At 43.6% G+C, this 17,964-nt stretch overlaps 1 protein-coding gene across 2 annotated transcripts in view; it reads right to left on the bottom strand.

The window, feature by feature from the left end:
- ARID5B (AT-rich interaction domain 5B) overlaps window positions 1-17,964 on the bottom strand; it is a 107,469-nt gene that overhangs the window by 62,465 nt on the left and 27,040 nt on the right. For both annotated transcript variants that reach the window (XM_067299776.1, XM_067299777.1), the window contains one exon: window positions 2,146-2,376. In XM_067299776.1, the coding sequence (XP_067155877.1) occupies window positions 2,146-2,376 (231 nt within the window). The remainder of the gene's footprint in view (window positions 1-2,145; window positions 2,377-17,964) is intronic.

The following is a 17,964-nucleotide window of genomic DNA, read 5'->3' on the forward strand; positions in this document are numbered from 1 at the left end:
CCGGGGCCGGCTGCGCAGGCGGCGGGCGGCATGCCGCGCAAACCCAACTTCCCACCTTACCTATCATCGACAAAACCTGCTTTTCTTCCTCATTGCCGCTTTATTTTTTTGTGCTCACTCCACAGAACAGGGGAAAAAAACAGGAGGAGGAGTCAGAGGAGAACAAAATGTTTTTGTTGCAAATGCGTAATAAAAGCAGGGAGAATACTTCCTGGAAAAACATTTCTCTCCATTAAAACTGTCCAACAAGAGCGGCCGCTTGCAGGCTGCGGTGAACAGGGCTCTGTCGCGGGGCTCCCGGCGCCTCGCTTAGTCCCGGCGGCATCGGCGGCAGAGGCCTCCAGGGCCAGGGAGCAGCACCGTCCACATCACGGCTCAGAGCTCCTCACCCCCAGGCGTCACTGCGGCACTCTTCCCAAAATTTGGTACTGGCTGGACAGTTTGGGGCTTACCAGGTGATGCGGAAATGCACATTTTCCTACCTTTCTCCTTCTGCACACTTCTTTCGCTGGCAAACACAAATGAAACGCATCTGGAACCCTTTTTAGGCACCTTTTAAGAATTTTGGTCACATTTCTGTAATCTGGTCTCCCCCTCCGACAGGGCTGATAAATACCAGGGCCTTGGAGTAATCCATTTATCTACTGTACCACCCTGCCTCTGTTTAGGTTTAGCAGTCATCACTTTCCACATGTGACATCAATCTACATGATATCAATGTAAACTGTTTGTATAACAAAGTGTTGCACGTTTTATTGTCCTGCCAGCAAAAAAAGGGATAAAATAGCACTTTGCCTGTTGCCTTCGACAAAGGTAATATAATTGACACCACGCATTTTGCAATATAGAAACGGAACTATACATTGGCCAGGTTTTGCCTTCCTAACACAGCAGGGCTTGCAAATTTTACCAAATCATTATTTGCATCAAAAAAAACCTTTTAAGGAGTAGTAATTTTTTTTTTGATTTATAGGCATTAAAAGATCTGCTTCCTAAACCAAACTAAGTTTTAAATATGCATAATTAATTTCTATGGCAAAGACTGCTGCGGCTCTGGCTTGATAATGAGATAATTGCCTCGCAAAGGTCAGGGGAACGGCACGGTTAGCTTTCGGAGAGCAAACAAAGCACTTGCTATGGTTTGCAAGGCATCGTTTCTGCATCACTCCACATCGCTTTGATTCATCTATTACTAATATTCCATGATACACTTACATTATGGATCCAACTATTGCAGCAAACCTGTAATCAAGGAGTGACCCTGAATAAAATACTCTACAGGAAACAGATGGTATGCTCATCAGACGCCTTCCAGCCTAAAATAACCTTTCCCGTATATGAAGGATAGTTAATTAAAACTGAACTTTATATTCTGAGCTGGATCTTAATGTAAATAAAAATCAAGATGATACTACTGTGTGAGTAGACCAAACTTCCAAGTCATTTAATTCTTTTTTTTTTTGCATACCCCCCCAGCAGCCAGTATTTTTATTCACTCAAAAGTAATGGTTTGTTGTGAGTGTAAGGGGGTGTACCAGTTTGGGCCCACTCCTGCAAGCTTGGCATCACAAAATCACTGCTAAAGAAATTTCACTGGACCCACGCCTGGAGTTACTGCGGGTAATACAGAATACGCATCCTGCCACACATCCAGCAGCACATCCTCTGCCGCTTGGGCTGATTTGACAAAAAACGTGTTAAATCACCCGGCAGCTATGGGGAGGCTCTCTCCCAGCGGTGGGGAGCTGCGTAGTCCCAGGGAGCAGCAGAGTGCTCTCCACACCCTTTGAATTAAGAGGTCACCTCCCAGACGTGCCTCTGCACGTGCAAAGTCAAGCTTCCCGCAACGGCAAAGCTCCCACCGAAAAAGCCTGCTTTTCAGGAACGCCACAAACACACAGTCAATCGCTGACATTTCTTTGGGGCCCTGGGAGCACGAGTGAGGTTGAGAAGTGCTCTGCAACAGCAACGGGACGCACAGCGAGTCTTTGCTATTTTGCATTTGTTAGCATATTGCACCAACAACGACTTTTCAAACATAAATAGCATTGGTTCACATTTCCCCCTTGGAAAACAGTGGACATTTAAGCAGCACAAAAACGCAATTACTTGTGAGAAAAATAAAATAGCTGCAAAGTGACTTACCAAACTCATCACATATACTTTCATTTTCTATAAGAGTTGGATGATCAAATGTATCCCGACAGTAGAAGATTTGGGGATTCTTGCTTGTTACTGCAATGCCACCCAGGGCTAAAACAAACTGGTCCGTTAGCACTGAAGAAGGTTTGTCCTGAATGCGCTTTAACATGGAACGGTATCGACAGTACTGCGGGTAGCTGAGGATTAGCAGGTTTGAATCTTCATCATCCTCACCTGGAAGAAAAGAAAAAACAATTACCCTTAATAGATCAGAAAAATACCAAACAAGGGCTGCAACTCAACGGGGGAGAACATCTCAGATAACTCAAGGCCAATGGGGAAAGACTCAGGCTTTTCTCGAGATCGATCTTTCATAACATGGTGGTTTTTGAAAGGAAGGTAAAAAAGTAAAAATAAAGAGATGGTTTATTGAAACAGCTGCTTCTCTGGCTTTCTGTCCCCTTCTCCCACCCTTCGGCTCAAGGACTCTGCCCTAATGAGTAAGAAAACACCAATAAGCGGAAGCTGCCCAGTGGACTGACCCGACGCGTCCCCATACTTTGCCAGCTCTGTTGCTTTGATAGAAATATTACCTGCCATTTCGCTCAGCTCCCTACAGGATCTCACTGAATTAGTCTTTACACCATCTAACATCTTTTAAAAATAATAATATATATACACGGCCCAGAGCGAAGAGCTACCAATTTGCCTTTGAAGTATCTGACGTTGGCAGCCACCGAAAGGCGGCCGGGCGGCAAGGTGGGCTGGGCTGCCCTGGCCCGGCCGGTGACGCCGAGCTCCTCAGCGGCCGCGAATAACTTCCCTCCCATTAACTGGAAACGCAGCAGGACTCCATAAAACACCTACAGAGCACCGCGAGCAAATGCACTCCCGAAGAGCTCGCGCTGCCTCCGTGCAGGCTCAAAATATAAAGCCCCCTAGAGCTGAGTCCTCTCCCTTGCACCAGGGTTTTAACGACGTTAGGCATAAAGGCGGCAGGTTTTGAAATATCGCAATCGAGTTTCATCATACGATAAGCAGCAGGAAACCTAACAGCAAAGGAGCAGAGATGCGAACACGAGAAATTACTCATGCACATGTATGCAACAGCCCGTCTCTTTACGGTCGTTCATCTCCTGGACGGGGCGAGCGAGCGCAGCTTTCCAGGCGGGCCGGCGACGGCCAAGCCAGCGGTGCGGGTTACGTTTTCTGCTGTACCCTGACTACCAGGTAACTCAGCTATTTCTTCTGTCAGAGACAAAATGTCTAACGCTTAATCCTGTTACCTGTACCGAAATCGCCCTTCTTACCCTAAAAGTCAAAATCACTTCAGATATTGAAAGGAACGTCAGAGCAGTTCTCCCCCAACTACCTACGACGGCACAACTCATCTCGACTCGTGCGAGGCAATGGAAATGTTGACACATAAAAGGCTAAATTTTACAAAGTCTCTGGAAGCAGATATATCACCTGGCATGTCACCGCTGCAGACGAATGCAATGCTGCAAAAAATTCAAGCCAGCACCCCGATTCGGGAAGGGCTGTTTTTAGAAGTGCAGTTCTTGAAAGCCATCACTTCTAAAAACTCTGAGCGTTGCCTGCTACCCCTGAAGTAAGTGGGGACATCAAAACAATTTGTGTATAAAAAAAATACACATTACAAAAATCCACATTACAATACACAGCAAATGGCATTTACGTTACTCTTCCAAGAAAATAAAACTTGTGATTCTAAAAACTCTCCTGGTCAATAAGGATGTGGTCATGCTTTTTTTTTCTTTTTTTTTTTGAATCGAATAAGTATCCCATAAGCCTGCACAACATGACTGTGACAACTGCTCGTGGGAATAAGGCAGTCTTCCTCTCTATTAGGAAACCCAGAAATCAGATCAGGAAAACTGCTGTAGGAATTAAGAGCACGTGATCCATCCTTTAGCTCCTGTGGGAGCTTCGCATACGCCTGCCTGACGGTTGCTACTGCTTTATACCTCCGGGTAGATAGCAACGGGCTGGCTCTGCTGATCAGACAGCTCTTCTCTCATGCCAGGATGTGGTCAGCTGCTTGTATTTTTTTTAAGCAGGGTGTATATAAACGTGTGCCCCACATGCCTTTGTAGTAAGCCATTAGTTTCTAGACCAATGTGCTGCAAGTCACTGCACAGAACTACACAAACTTTCTGACAACTGACATCTTAACTCAAGCCCACGTCCTAAATTAAAACCAAGGCATTTTTTACAAGATCACTGTCACACAGAGTGGTGCAACTCCAACGGGTGCTTCCCGATGCATTTCTCCCCTTTCCTTATTCGCCCCAGGTTCAGTAGATAGATCTAAGAGGGAGTACAGAACGGACGGACTGAAGACGTGTTCAGCGCAAGACAAACAGCGTTCCTGGAACAAAGACTTTTTTTTCCTCAACCATGCCCACACGAGAAAAGAAAAATCAAAGCAGACCAATCCCTAATAAAACACAAGCCCAAAGAAGAAGTATTTTTCTTCCAGCAAAACCTAACACATGCCATTGAATGGTGAGTTTAGTGGATATTGCCGAATATCTTCGATGAGTAGGATCAGAAAGCACGGGCAGTTGCGAGGAGAGATCGAAACATTGATCGCCTTCCACCACAATCAAGAAAAAACAATTAATTCCTAATTAAGATCTTAATAAACCAAGACGCTAAATCTCTGAGTTTGGCTGCAGCTTCAGTAGAACGAGCACGGTAAAAGATAATACCTACAGTGCGCCGCTTGGACGACTCCACCAAAATTACTCTAATCCCGTGCTTATATCTTAATTACATGTTTTAATAATCCCCTTCAATGTCAATTTTCCCCTTATTCGTGTGTTTCAGGGCTGCGAGCAGAGAAGGCGCAGCCGCCCCGCGGGGGCTGCCTCCTCGGCGCGGAGGCCGGGCGCGAGGCGCACGGCTCCCTTCGGCAGGGGGACGGCCAGCCCCCCTTTGCCAGCGGCCGGCGTTTGCGTTGGATTACACGTTCTTCAAGTTGTCTTTGTAAGGAAGAGATGCATGAAATGCCAAACACAATGAATCTATGCAGGAACTGACTTTTCAGATCAGTACAACCATTTTTTTTTTTTTTAAATATGCAATGCAAGGCAATTAAAAGCCAAAAAAAGAAGAAGAAGGAAAAAAAAGCAAGCCTGCTAAAAACATGAATTCCTAACAAAGCCATCTAGAGCCAGCCCTATTTACAGAAAGAACAGAGAAATACAAAAACGTAACTCGCTTTTTGTTTGCTTGTTTCGGAAACATCAGACTATAATGTTATTGCTAATCTACTCCCAACATCAGTAAGCATTTTTTTCTTTAAAAAGACCTTCACACCAGGATTTTATAGAGCTTGATGGAAAAACTATGCATGTTCCTTCCTGTACCTAATTACCTCAACTGCAAAATCTGCCAAGTATTTTGCCCTTTAGTTCTTTTAATCGTATTAGTGCAAATGCATTTGGATGCCAACAGAAACAAACATTTAAAGATTTTTGCTTAAAAGATTCCAAATATGTATTAGGCTTGTGTTAGAAATGCACATTCTTCATTTCCTCCCAGAAAGCACAGAGTTATTTTTTTCAGAAGAAACATGGATTTGTTCCTCTTGTAAGACTAAATGTCTAGTTTCAACCCAATTTAAGTAAAATAATGTCAATATGAACTGCTCTCACAATGATTTATGCTACCTTCTGTTACTTTATTACATTAGACATTCCTTTCTCTAAGCTTTATACTTTTCACTGTGCTCCTAGCAACCACATAAAGGCTGATCACCAACTTTACGTACTTGGCACACTTCCAGACTCGACTGTTATTGATAATTATATTGAAGTTTCAATTTAATTGCTACTCTGTTGTGACACAGAATTTTTTTTGCAATTAGGCATTTCCCATTTTCTGTCCATTCATTTTTTGTATTACTGAAAATGATTTTCTTCCAGAAAACATAAGCACAACAACGATACAGATAAGACTGTATACATCTGTTACTATCATTATCAACACTGTAATGTGAAAAAAAAATTTTTTAAGAAAAAAAAATTGTGAATATAATTTCTCGGAAGATAATTTTCTTTTCAGTTTAAGTGCTCTTATTCTTCTTACAGTTACTCAATGATTTCCTGTTCTAATTACAAGACATTATACAGAAAGTCGTTTTTAGAAAGGAAATGTACTAGAGCAGCAGACTAAATAGCGCCACACGCTTAATATGGTTTAAAATTCCAAACTTGTGCCTCAGTTTTATCATTCTCTGCTCTACCTTTCTGCAACGTATTCTGCCACAAATCTAAAATCTCTTCCACGGCAGTTAACACAAATGCATACATCAAAGAGGAAAACACACTTGCAGTTAAACTGCAGGGGAAAGAAGAAAAAAAAAGATCAGTTTTTTTTTTCCGCCTCACTGTAGCTGTTAAATTGGAGGCAAGCCAAGCCTAGGAGTGGAAAATATTAAAAAGTAAAAAAAAAAAAAAAAACCCTAAAAGAAAAAAGAAAGAAGAAAGCTTGATTAAAAAGCGAGAGAAGAGATATTCAGTTCTAAATCTAAATGAATAAGCCACAAACTATTTCATAAAAACATACTGTGACGTAAATTACACATCAGTATTGCACTGTTGTGGTTATTTTGAGAAATGGCTTGTACTGTAAGTCAGCTGGTAAAACCCCACCCTTAATGATTTTGTAATTCTCCATACAGCAATCAACCGGAGCAGTCATGAAATTGCCAAGAAGGAAAACAGACAGAGCTGCAGAGAGTTTGTAATAAAAAGATAATGTACTTTTAACATAACAGAAGTAGAAGATTGGTTTTATTAACTAAAAAAACTACTTAAAAGGCCCCAGGCTTGCCATTTGTTTTGATAAATGTTAACACAGATCTTCACAAGATAAGCAACGGGAGTACCAGGGGAACGGGGCGGAACGGGACAGCGCTTTGGTGCGCGGGTAGCAAGCGGCGCGAGGGGGTTACTTGGAAGAGACAGCGAAAGCGAGGGGAGCTGCGGTGCTCGGTCCGTCAGCCTCCCTCCTTTGGTGGCTTTGGCCGTATCACGAAGGTGTAGCAGACGCCCCAGTGAGGGATGATGAATCCAGATGTTCTGAGGGATTAAAAATGGGTAGGGTGAGCCGAGTTGAACGAACAAGGCTACGACTGCCGAGACAGGATGGTCTCTCGACTACTGCAGGTCAGCGCTCGGGTCTCAGCTGCGTTCCCAAGAGCAGGTCAGAGACCGGGGTTTCTGCCTCCCACCAGAGCACACTTGATGGTGGGATCCGTTTCATCTAAGAGAGCAGTTCCAGTCTAAAGCAGTCGTGCGAATCCGTCTGTAGCCAGCCGCACAGATCTCCTTCCATCCTGCTGCCTTGCAAGACGCGCGGATCATTCACTAACAACTGCAACTAGCTTAGGCTAAAGGCTAAGCTTGCAGATCAAATAAGTGAATGAAATGAATTTCACCCACACGACAATGTAGCCTGCCCTATGCCAAAGCAATGGTACAAATGCGTGCCAAAAAACCCTCTCCCAGCAGATATGCTCTCCATCAAGATAAGAAAGCCTAATCCCACCTGTGATAATCTTCCACTCTTCCAACTCTTAAGATAGGAGCTGATTCTCCTTCCCCTATTCTGCTCCTTTGGCAAGGACCTTCTGCAGTACCAGCTGGAGAAGGCAGGTGTAGAAGAGACGAAGACGAGTATGGCTGATCCATCAAAACCAACGACTGCGGGTCAGACAGGCTCTGCACATCTCAAACCTGTCTGCTCAAATAATGTTCCATGGGGAGACAAAACAGGTTTCCAGCAGACAGAAATGAACCATTACAAAATTACCTAAAAAGCCCTGAACCCCTCAAAAACCCAAGAAAAACAAAACCAGCAGAAGGGTGGAAGAGTCACTGGGAGGAGGAAGAAGAAACTGGATCTTTATGACTTCAAAAACCTTTAAGAGGAATCTTGAAATGAGAACACCTTTCCGTATCACCACCCAGTTACAACCTGCCAAATACTCCCAAATCATCAGCCAGATAATCACAGCTGGCCAAGAAGCCGTACACACATCCCTGGGTATTCCTATGAGAGAGAGGATGGTTCTTCCCAAAGAAATAACCTTGGCAGGACAATTATGGCAGGCTCCTTGCTTGACCACCTCACACGTCGAATCCTCCGCTTAGACATCAGGCTAAGAGCTCCCGGAGGAACCCATCTCTCTTCGCACAAGGTGGCTGTGACCCAGGAGCAAGAGCTGAGGAGTTCGGGCAGTTGCATCATCATCATGAAACTGCTTCTCTGTGCTCCAGCTCACCTATCCAACCCTTCTCCGGCGATTAGGGGAGACCTTTACCAAAAACAGCTCTTCCAATCCACCCTAACTTTTTCATTCCCACAATCTTTGTTCGCTCTAGTAATGCGCCTTGGTGTGCCTTGGCTGTCTAATTAATTACAAGACCTAAAATATTAATACAAGAATCATATTTCTCTCACAGATAAATGCAAATACAATAATGATTTAGCCCCACGAGACAGGACTGGAAACCTGTGTTTCGGGGTTTAAATAAATTTCGGTAAATTATCGACACAACAGGGATACTGCTTTGTTGGCAGGACCCGCGCTACTCATCCTTGCTTTGAGAAACCCCCCTCCATTTGAATGCTAATGCAATCAAGAACAAAGGCAACATGTTGCAGTATAGGGAACGCAGTGATTACGGTTATGTTTACCAGATAATGATGGTGTTAACAAGTTGCCTGTAATTCTTATGTGGACGTTTGCCTGCTTGATTTTGCTTTTAGATTGATCAAAAGGCAAAAGATATTTTGCCAATACACACAATAAAATGCACAGAGTCTTTCTGGATGTATCAGATTTTTTTTTTTTTCCCCTTGTAAGGAGGACAGAGAACTAATTCTCAGAATTTCATGTCACTTCACAGCCCTCTGTTTTCTGTCACGGTGCCAGAAGAACATCAGCAGTTCAGAGAATTCCTCAGATTAGTTTAACATTTGAAAGAAAGAGTACACTTACAAACCTACTGGAGATTGAAACTACTGTTCAATCTAACAGTAATACAGTCATTAACGAAAAAAAAAGCTAACACCATCTAATGTGTACTTAAAGCACATGGCTGAAGAATATTTTACAGCTGGTGATTTGGATCTGATTTGTTCTAGTCCTACTTAACGGGGACAAAACTGAGCATGTTGATTGATGACTGACAGCAGGTCCATATTATCAAATCTCCCATAATATTTATCTCGTTAAATCACTCTGAATTCAAATCGTAAATCCAATTTTTGTAGGAGACGGAAGAAATTTAATACTGAAAAAGTTCCCAGCCAGGCATCCAACGTCCTTTTTCATGCCCTGATCCAATATTCAGCTACTCCTAGCTGCAGCTCCCTGGTTTCTCCTGCGTCTTAGAAAGCAGGTTTATGAGGTGTTGCTAGACCCCAGAGCAGAGCAACCAACAATCGTCATTTCCAGCTTTTATACAACCCTTCCATCCATAAGTGCTTTATCGAGATGAGTAAAAATTATTATCCCCATTACAAAGATAGAGAAACTGAGACAGAGAGACCTTAAAGGCTTTCTCCCACAACATCAAGCAGCTTGGAGGGCAACCGAGAGAGCAAAGAGCCCCGGTGGAAATCCCCATCCATGGCCGTTCCTGTCTAGGGCAGAGTTTTCCCAAGTTTCCTCCGGCCCCCCGCCTGCCCTGCCCACCTCCTTCCCAAAATTTCCTTCTCCCTTGTTTCTCAAGCAATAGGAGTGGGCCAGCCCACGTCCGAACAGCAACGATTACTATGGAAAAACCACTCCCATGATATAAAAGGTTTTTAGACTGCCCTGCCAGGTTGTTAAAGCAGATGGAGACAGGGGGAAATGGGGACTGATCACGGACGGAGAGGATGCTGCCTGTCCCCTTGGACACGCTGGGTCAGGCGGACCATTCAGGTTGAATGTGCATCAGCTTTAAAACAAGTATTTATCGTGGTTGTCGTGGTTACTGATAAGCAGCTTCAATTCTGCTGATAACAAAAAGAAGGAAGAATTAAAAAGGGGGGGGGGGCTGAAAACATAATTTGGCAACATGACGAAGCCAAGAAGAGGAATTAAATCACATTAAACAAGCCAATTGTACTGTAAATGGCTCTGCCTCTCTGTATTTGCCTTTAAATCATCTAAGGCTCTAACATGGCAGCTGCTTCAGTTTTAACAAACAAACAGTAAAAATCCCTTTTAATAACGAAAGGAAATAATGATATACTTTGCTTTAGCTGAATTCAAACATAATTTAATTTTTCCTGAGGTGAAATTTGCACAGGGAACAATCAGATAATAAGCATTATCATTCTCATAGACAAAACTGAACCGGCACTTTGCAATTCAAAGTGCTATTTAATGCACCGTTTTCAGCAATCGCTGAACACCATCCAACACACCACCGAACTACACTTCGCTACTCACATGCAAAGCCTGATCCTGCAAATATTTGGGCACATAAGTAACGTGACAAACACTGCAAGCTCCATCGCTCCTACGGCTGAAGTTACGCATGTCCTAACACCTTTTCATGAGTGTGGTCAAATCCAGTAACTTCTCCATATACAATACCTTTTCTTCATCATCATCATCATCATCATCATTATTATTATTACTACTACTACTATTATTACTATTATTAAGCATTTTGGTCTCTTTTCTTCTGAAGTGGAGCTCTGCAGAGAGAAAACCCTGGAAAACGCCACACCTGAGCCTCGGAGAGGCCAGGCAACAAGCACCGCAGGTAGGAGAGGGGCACGGCGTTTTTACAGCATCGGCAATTTAACCGCTGGCACGAGGAGCGGAAGGAAGGAATAGCTGCCCCAATCCTGCGTTCAAGACTGCATTTTGGGGGGAAGATACTCTAGGTCGGTGATTTTTAAACTTGCGGTCTGTGATTTCCCCTCTGTGTTGAAGAGGTCCGTGAAGCTTCGAATTATTGGACACATCTATACTCGCTTTGGAAAACTGCAAGGAAACGTGAAAGAAATGGAAAGCCACTGCGAGTTAGGCTGCAATACCGGGCTTAGCAGAGGAGTGGCTGGGCGAAATCCTGCTGCCTTCTCTCTTTTCCACATCCAGACCCGGCTCAAAGCCCGGTGCGAGAGCAGGGCACCCAGCCCGGCTTATAAGGGCGCCCCGCACCACACTTTCCACCCGGCAAGAGCAAATGTCTCACTTTCCATCACCGCGCGGCGTATGAGTCAAAAGCCTCGCTGCCGCGCGCCCCGCGGGGCCCTTTCACTCTCATTCTGAAAATTCGGGGGAACTTGGCCCTCCTCGAAATAGCAACGGCAGAAGCTGCCGATCCCCGAGCCACGGCGCGAGGGCGGCGGGTGAAAATGGTCCGGTGATTTAAACAGTTCGGCCCCGCTTCTGACATTTATGCGCGCTTTGAAATCCTTAATGAAATAACAACCCCGTTAATTCTTGCAGGGTATTTAGCAGACATAAAAACCGCATTATCTACTATTTACAATTTGCTACACACAAGCAGGATCTGGCTCTGTATAAAAATAACAAGCTCGCTGTAACCCTCCGCTCCCTAACCATGCTGCTGATTTCTTTGACACATGGAGAAGTGAGAATAATTACATTTTACTGAGTGCGTCTCATTACACTGATTTAAGTAAGATTTCCAAAGCTGCAAAAATATGCCTTTCAATTTCATTTGTTTCTAGCAATTCACTCCGAAGATGGTTAGTAAAACCTTCAGAAATCATCATCAACATGGACAAAAATTGTACCCTTCTCATGTGGACATCTGACAGAGGGATAATAGGGTCTAGAAACACCACAGTCAGACGTTTCTTTTCTATTTAATGTTTCCTTCTGTGCCAAACATAATATAACAGACAAGTGTTAGAGAGACATGCAGGGGGAGCCTGAATAGAGAGCTTTAAAAGAGGTCCTTAATAGAGAAGCAGTATGCTTAGTCTTCAACAACATTCAATGGCAATTTATTTGCAGCCATTTTCTCACGTAACCTTTCACACTGGAACAGGTAAGATAGAGCACAAGACAATTTGTCAGCTGCCAGCTATGAACAAAAGAAGCCATTTTTAATAAGCTTCAGCAGCCCCTTGTATTTGTTTGCTAATAACTTTTTTGGAAACCAATCAAAGAGAAGAAAAGAAAAAGTCAAGCTGGGAAGCAAAAAACCACAGCTAAAGAATTTTACAGATAAACTTGTGTTATCGTCTGCAGCATAATAATGCTTACATCCATGACTTGGAACAAACACTTGGAATTAGAAAGATGTTTCCTTAAAAAAAAAAAATATATATATATATATATATATATATATAGCAATTACAAAAATGCTAGCTACACATATTTTCTTCCAAGAATTTCCCATTCTTTATCTCATTGCAATGCCGTACCTGCTCCCCAGTACAACTTTACTCTGGTTCCCCTCCTTCCCTGGTACCATTAGAGATTACAGGTATCATTCCCAGGTATCATTAGATGCCTGTGACAAAACGGTTTCTGCAAGGCTGAGTTGCCAACAGTGGATCAAATGCTCCCGAGAGCCCTCAGTTGTGTTTCTGAGGGAAGCTCCTTCTGAAGCTGAAGAAAAGGCCGAGTACCCAAGCCAAAATCCCAACAACGCAAGCTGAAAATCTGATGAAGTGTTAAGCAAATTCATTAATGTCATTAAAACACAGAAAATTCCCTTGGAAAATTTCGCACAGGTTTTCCCATCTCATCGCACATTAGTCATGGCCTGAGAGACGCGTGAGGAGCAAACGGAGAGAAATAAAGTTTTTCTCAAGTCAACTTGGACCAAGTCCTAGTCTCACTGAAAAAAAAGGCCAGGCTGTGGGCTTCGGTGAGCACAGGGCTGCGTCCTTTGAACTGCGTTATTATGGCATCTGCAAGAGAGGTGCAGAAGCTGATGGTGAGAGAAGATGCACCAGAGAACAAAAGGAGCTGCTGGTCAGATGACAACCCTTCTGGTTAAGATGATGGAAAGTCAGACTTCAGCCGACTTTGGACCAGACGCACGCTTGCACAGTTTACTACCCTATCCCCAAAATTAGATTTTGCCTTCTGAGGACTTGCAGCGGAGTCTGTTCACTAGGTAACAGAAAGAAAATAAGAATTTGTTCTTCAAGAAAGGCGAACGGCCTTTTGAATAAAAGCCAGGGCTCCCCGTGATGGGAACGTGAGAGCCCAGCCCCGGACGCATCCTGAGAACGAATGCAGGATTTCTCTTCCTCTTGTGCAGGAGCAGGAAGCAATTCCTGGAGAAGCAGAGGAGCTGCGCTACCTGAATTGTCTGGAAAGGCCTCAGGTGGAGGCAGGGTGAGAAAGGATTTCAGGACGAGTTATGCCTATGAGTTGAGAGAACAAGCAAGCATCCTCCCACTCCTTTCTCTAGGCAGACTCTTTCCAAGTTTTCAGCGAGAGCATAAGTCTCCAGCAAGTCTGCCCAGGAAGGACCAGGCAAAGCACTGCCAATCCTCCAAAAAAGCCTCCACCGGGCTGCTCCTACTCGGTTCCTGACATGGCTTGGTCCCACCTCCAGCACAGAGGAAGGCTCAAACAACCTCAAGGTACTATCTACCCCTCTGAAGTGTGCTCTAATAGTAGATAGCACTGTCTATTTCCATGCACTTAATGGACGCCAATTAGTCCTCAGGGCTTTCCTATAAAGCAAGCAGATAGATAAGTATTATTTCCCCTGTTTTGCATATGAAATAACCTGGTAGGAGATGTTCCAACTTGCTTGAGGCCACCAGATGAGTCACCAGATGAGGCTGGCCCAGCGCCAATCCCGGCTCCCAGACCTGTGCTCAGACCTCTCTGCGATCCCTCCTGCACAAACCACACTGCAACGTCGTCCTTTCAGACGTGGAGTGAAAGAGGAAGAAAGCTCACGGAGGGCTGATAACATGGTGAAAAAACATTCTCTGGGAAAGGAGCTTCCCGAAGAATGACAAAACAGCGCCTTCCATCTACTGAATGCCAGAGACCAAATCTAGGACAAGGGATGAGATGAAAGATGCACCCAGAAACAAAATTAGAAGAGTTTTTGCTGTATATTCCATTCAAGCATTCACAGCCATTTACTATGATTTGTCGGTGAAAGAGTTTTAGATTCTTAATTTTTAGCATGGCCACGAGCATTAGAGAATGTGTAAGAGCAGCAAACACAGAGGTCCTGGACGAACAGAATATATACGCTTAATATACACGTATAACAGACTTATGTGCACACCCCCACAAAATTACATTGAGGTCCTGCTCCACACTAAAGATCTTTGTGACCTTAGATACCAGGGACAGAGTGCAGATTGATTTCATATCTCTTTCAGAAAAGAGCAGCAAATGGTTTCAGCCGCTATTCGCTAGCAGCCGGCACGCACCCGACGCCAGATATTAAACGGCATGCGCTTCCCTGAACCAAGAGCGTGCTTTATCTCCCATTACTACTCCTCTCCACCAGCACCGAGCGAGCTGCGGACATCGTGCCCTCAATTTTTAAGGAGCCAAACGCAATCCATGCGTATTGCTGCCCACCCCTCTCCGGCCACCGCTGCCAGGATCGCAGACACCAGGCGGCTCACTGCGGTGAGCCGGGGTCCTTGAAACAAGTGAATGCGGCGTGCCAGTCCCCCAGAACGGGCACTAATCATCCGAGCTACGAAAATCCTAATTTTTGCTTCCACAGTATTCAAGAACCCATCTCCAGTAACTATAGGCTACACAAAACATTATTAATTTATCAGTGGAAAAAACATTATCTACGCAGTGCATTATCAGTCTCCAGTGGTGATGCCTCAGCCCAAGTTTGATAAACGGCATGCAGCATTATGCAGCTGCTTTGCATTTTGAATCCTTTATTTATAGAACATGGCAAATTAATAACTCAAAAATGTTGTTTCAGGCAAAGTAATGGACACACAATAAAACTATTCATTTCCTAAAAGGTCACTCTAGGAGAAGCATACATTGTTTAGAAGCCTTCCAACAATGCCATTGTTCCAAAGAAAAGTGAAAATGTATAATAAGCAGTTAGCGCATGGATCTGCATCGGAGACCCCGGGCTCATTTAAAGTGCAATCTTAAGGCAATCAATCATACTCTAAAATTACTTCATTTTCCAAACTGTTTACACTTTTTAAGTTACAAATCCACTTTCTGCTATTTCAACTCACGATTTACAGCTCCGGAGTTGGGCTGCCTTGGCGGGCTGCCAAGCGCTAGTCATGAGGGAGCTAATGATCTGAGCAGATCAGTGTTTTATAATGGAGAAAAGCGCATGCAGATTTCCAGTATGTCTGCAAGTAATCACGGCAGGCTGACTAGCAAGGAGACCGCCGCAAATTTATTTTAGGAGAAACCTCTTAAAGCTGCACTTTTTATCCGGGCCGAAAAAAAAGAAAAAAAAGAAAAAGAAAAAGAAAAAAAATCTTTAAAAGGTACTCCAAGATTACTCAAAATTATTCTAAATGAAACTGCTGCACAAACAATATGTTAAAGAATAGTACAATAGCTAATTTCCTTTAGTGTGTCTATCTCGACCAGATCATATCCTTATCGTGGCAAGCTGGAACATTAAACTCTCTAGTTCGTGGAATCAAAACACAAGAGTGCTTCATATTACATTATAGAAAAATGAGCCGTTCCCTACAAACAAGGTCAGATTTCTGGAATGCCAAAGGTCTACGTTTAAACAGAGTTGGGAGGAGGGGAGCCTTTGCCCATTTCACTCTCTGAAAAGCAGCAGGGAAACTATACCAGCAATTCAAATTTGTTTTAATAGCCAAAATGCTAGAAAGAGAACAAAAAGACTCTTGGGAGATGATGCTTAAATTAAGTATGATCTTTATTGTTTCATTACAGTGGCACAGCCAAATGACTGTCTTACTGTACAAATAATGCCGGATCCTCATTTTCTAGCAGAAACAATTATTCTCTCATATTCTGCTTCCCATCAACCTTCCCAGGCTGCCCCATGGAACTGGGCAGTGGTTCCATGCTGGGTTTGAGGCTGGACTGAGGAAAATTTTGGATTTTCTCCTGTCCTTAAAGGCCACGCCAAGGAGGCACATTCTGACCCTGAAGAGGCTCTAGGAACGAAGCTATAAATATTCCTGCATTGTACTTCATGAAGTTCAGTCCATTAGGATGGATATTTTTGTTATAACATTATTACATGCCTAAACTCAATTGTATAATTGGATAGGGCCAGAAACAATAAGCTGGCATTGCTTTGTTACAGCATACTACAGCTTTAAAATACCTGTACTCATAAATCAACATAATTATTTGAAGCACTGTCACGAAGCAGAACAGGAAAAGAAAAATTAAAAAAAACTAGCTGGTAGAGAATCTCACTAGACTTTCCAGAGACCGAAAGTTTTTTACCGGCTGTGAGTCTCACCACCGCTACAACGGGGGAAGTCTTTCTTCTCTCCAGGCTGCCTCGAAAGGCAGCTCCTCCGGAAGGATTCTGGTTTCCCTCCACCCTCCAACACAACGACCAGGGATCCCATGGCTCTGCAGCGCAACGGATGCGGCTGCTTTGACTTACGACTGTGGGGGCTCTCCTTGCACGGGCAGCCCCTGGACCTGGAGGAGAGTTTGTTGGTTTGTTTTTAATTGCTGCTAGAGCCAATGCTGTTGGGACCTTGTCTTTGGGAGACCACCAGCCGGCTGAGACGGTGGACTGCACACAAGTGAGCACACGTGCCCCCAGGTACCTCCCCGTGAGGTATTAAGAGATCGTGGAGCATCTGGGGAGAAATTATATCTTGTTACTTTAAGAGGCAGAAGAACTGACGTTGGCTTGGGCATTTCTTCCCTCCCCTTACCTACAGTCACGCAACCGCTCTCCAAATCTCATCTCCACCTACCTCCCAGCCATGCAGCATTTCATGCTCACTGGAGGCACTGGGAGAAAGCATGACTGAAGTTAATATTAAAACATGTATTCCTCCTACAGCTTCACCGAAAATCCCATTGAATTCGCAGGGATAGAGATCTCCCAGAACTTGCTCATTCTAGTTTTCTTCCTGCTGTTATGTTTTTTAAGTAACTCTTTTTCTCCCTCCTTTTTCTTTTAATCTTTCTAGGTCTCAAACAATGTCTTTTATTACTTTTGATACTTATGTGAAGAATATTAAGTCTTTCACAAAGATATTCTCAGAGCCAAGTGCTTTATGGCTATCAGCGCTTAGCAACATATATAGCTCTGTGTGTGTGTCTGTAGGTATACACACACGTATATATATGCACATATGTATATATGTGCATATATACACACACAACTTCATATAAATAACAACACATACATCCATGCAAAATAAATATATAATATAAAACTTGATACAATTGCTGTGACATGACTAAAACCCTTTTCTTTCATGCTGAACTTTCACTCTCCCACACTGTGGCAACATAATTTGGAGAAATAGCTGGGGGTAGGTGAGACCTGAATTTCTTGGTCAAAGAATAGGAGGAAGGAAATCCCCTTCTCTTTAAAGACATCTCAAAGAAATAAAAAAGGGGGAACAAGATGATGCGGGGGGGAAGGCAGGTCAACTCATAAGCTAAGTGAAAATTTCCAAGAGATAAAAACAAATATAAATAAAATGGAAGATACAACTGGGTGATGTGAACAATTCTGGAGAACACAAAAGCATTTGATGTAATCAGAGTCAGCATCGCCGAGGGGCTATTAAAAGGCATAAACATTCATTTTCAGTCACTCTGAGTCACTCCGAAGAGCTGGCTCCCAAGTAAGTAGGTTGCTGGAG

Source organism: Apteryx mantelli, chromosome 7 (genome assembly GCF_036417845.1).
Source record: "Apteryx mantelli isolate bAptMan1 chromosome 7, bAptMan1.hap1, whole genome shotgun sequence".
NCBI classification, from domain to species: Eukaryota; Metazoa; Chordata; class Aves; order Apterygiformes; family Apterygidae; genus Apteryx; species Apteryx mantelli.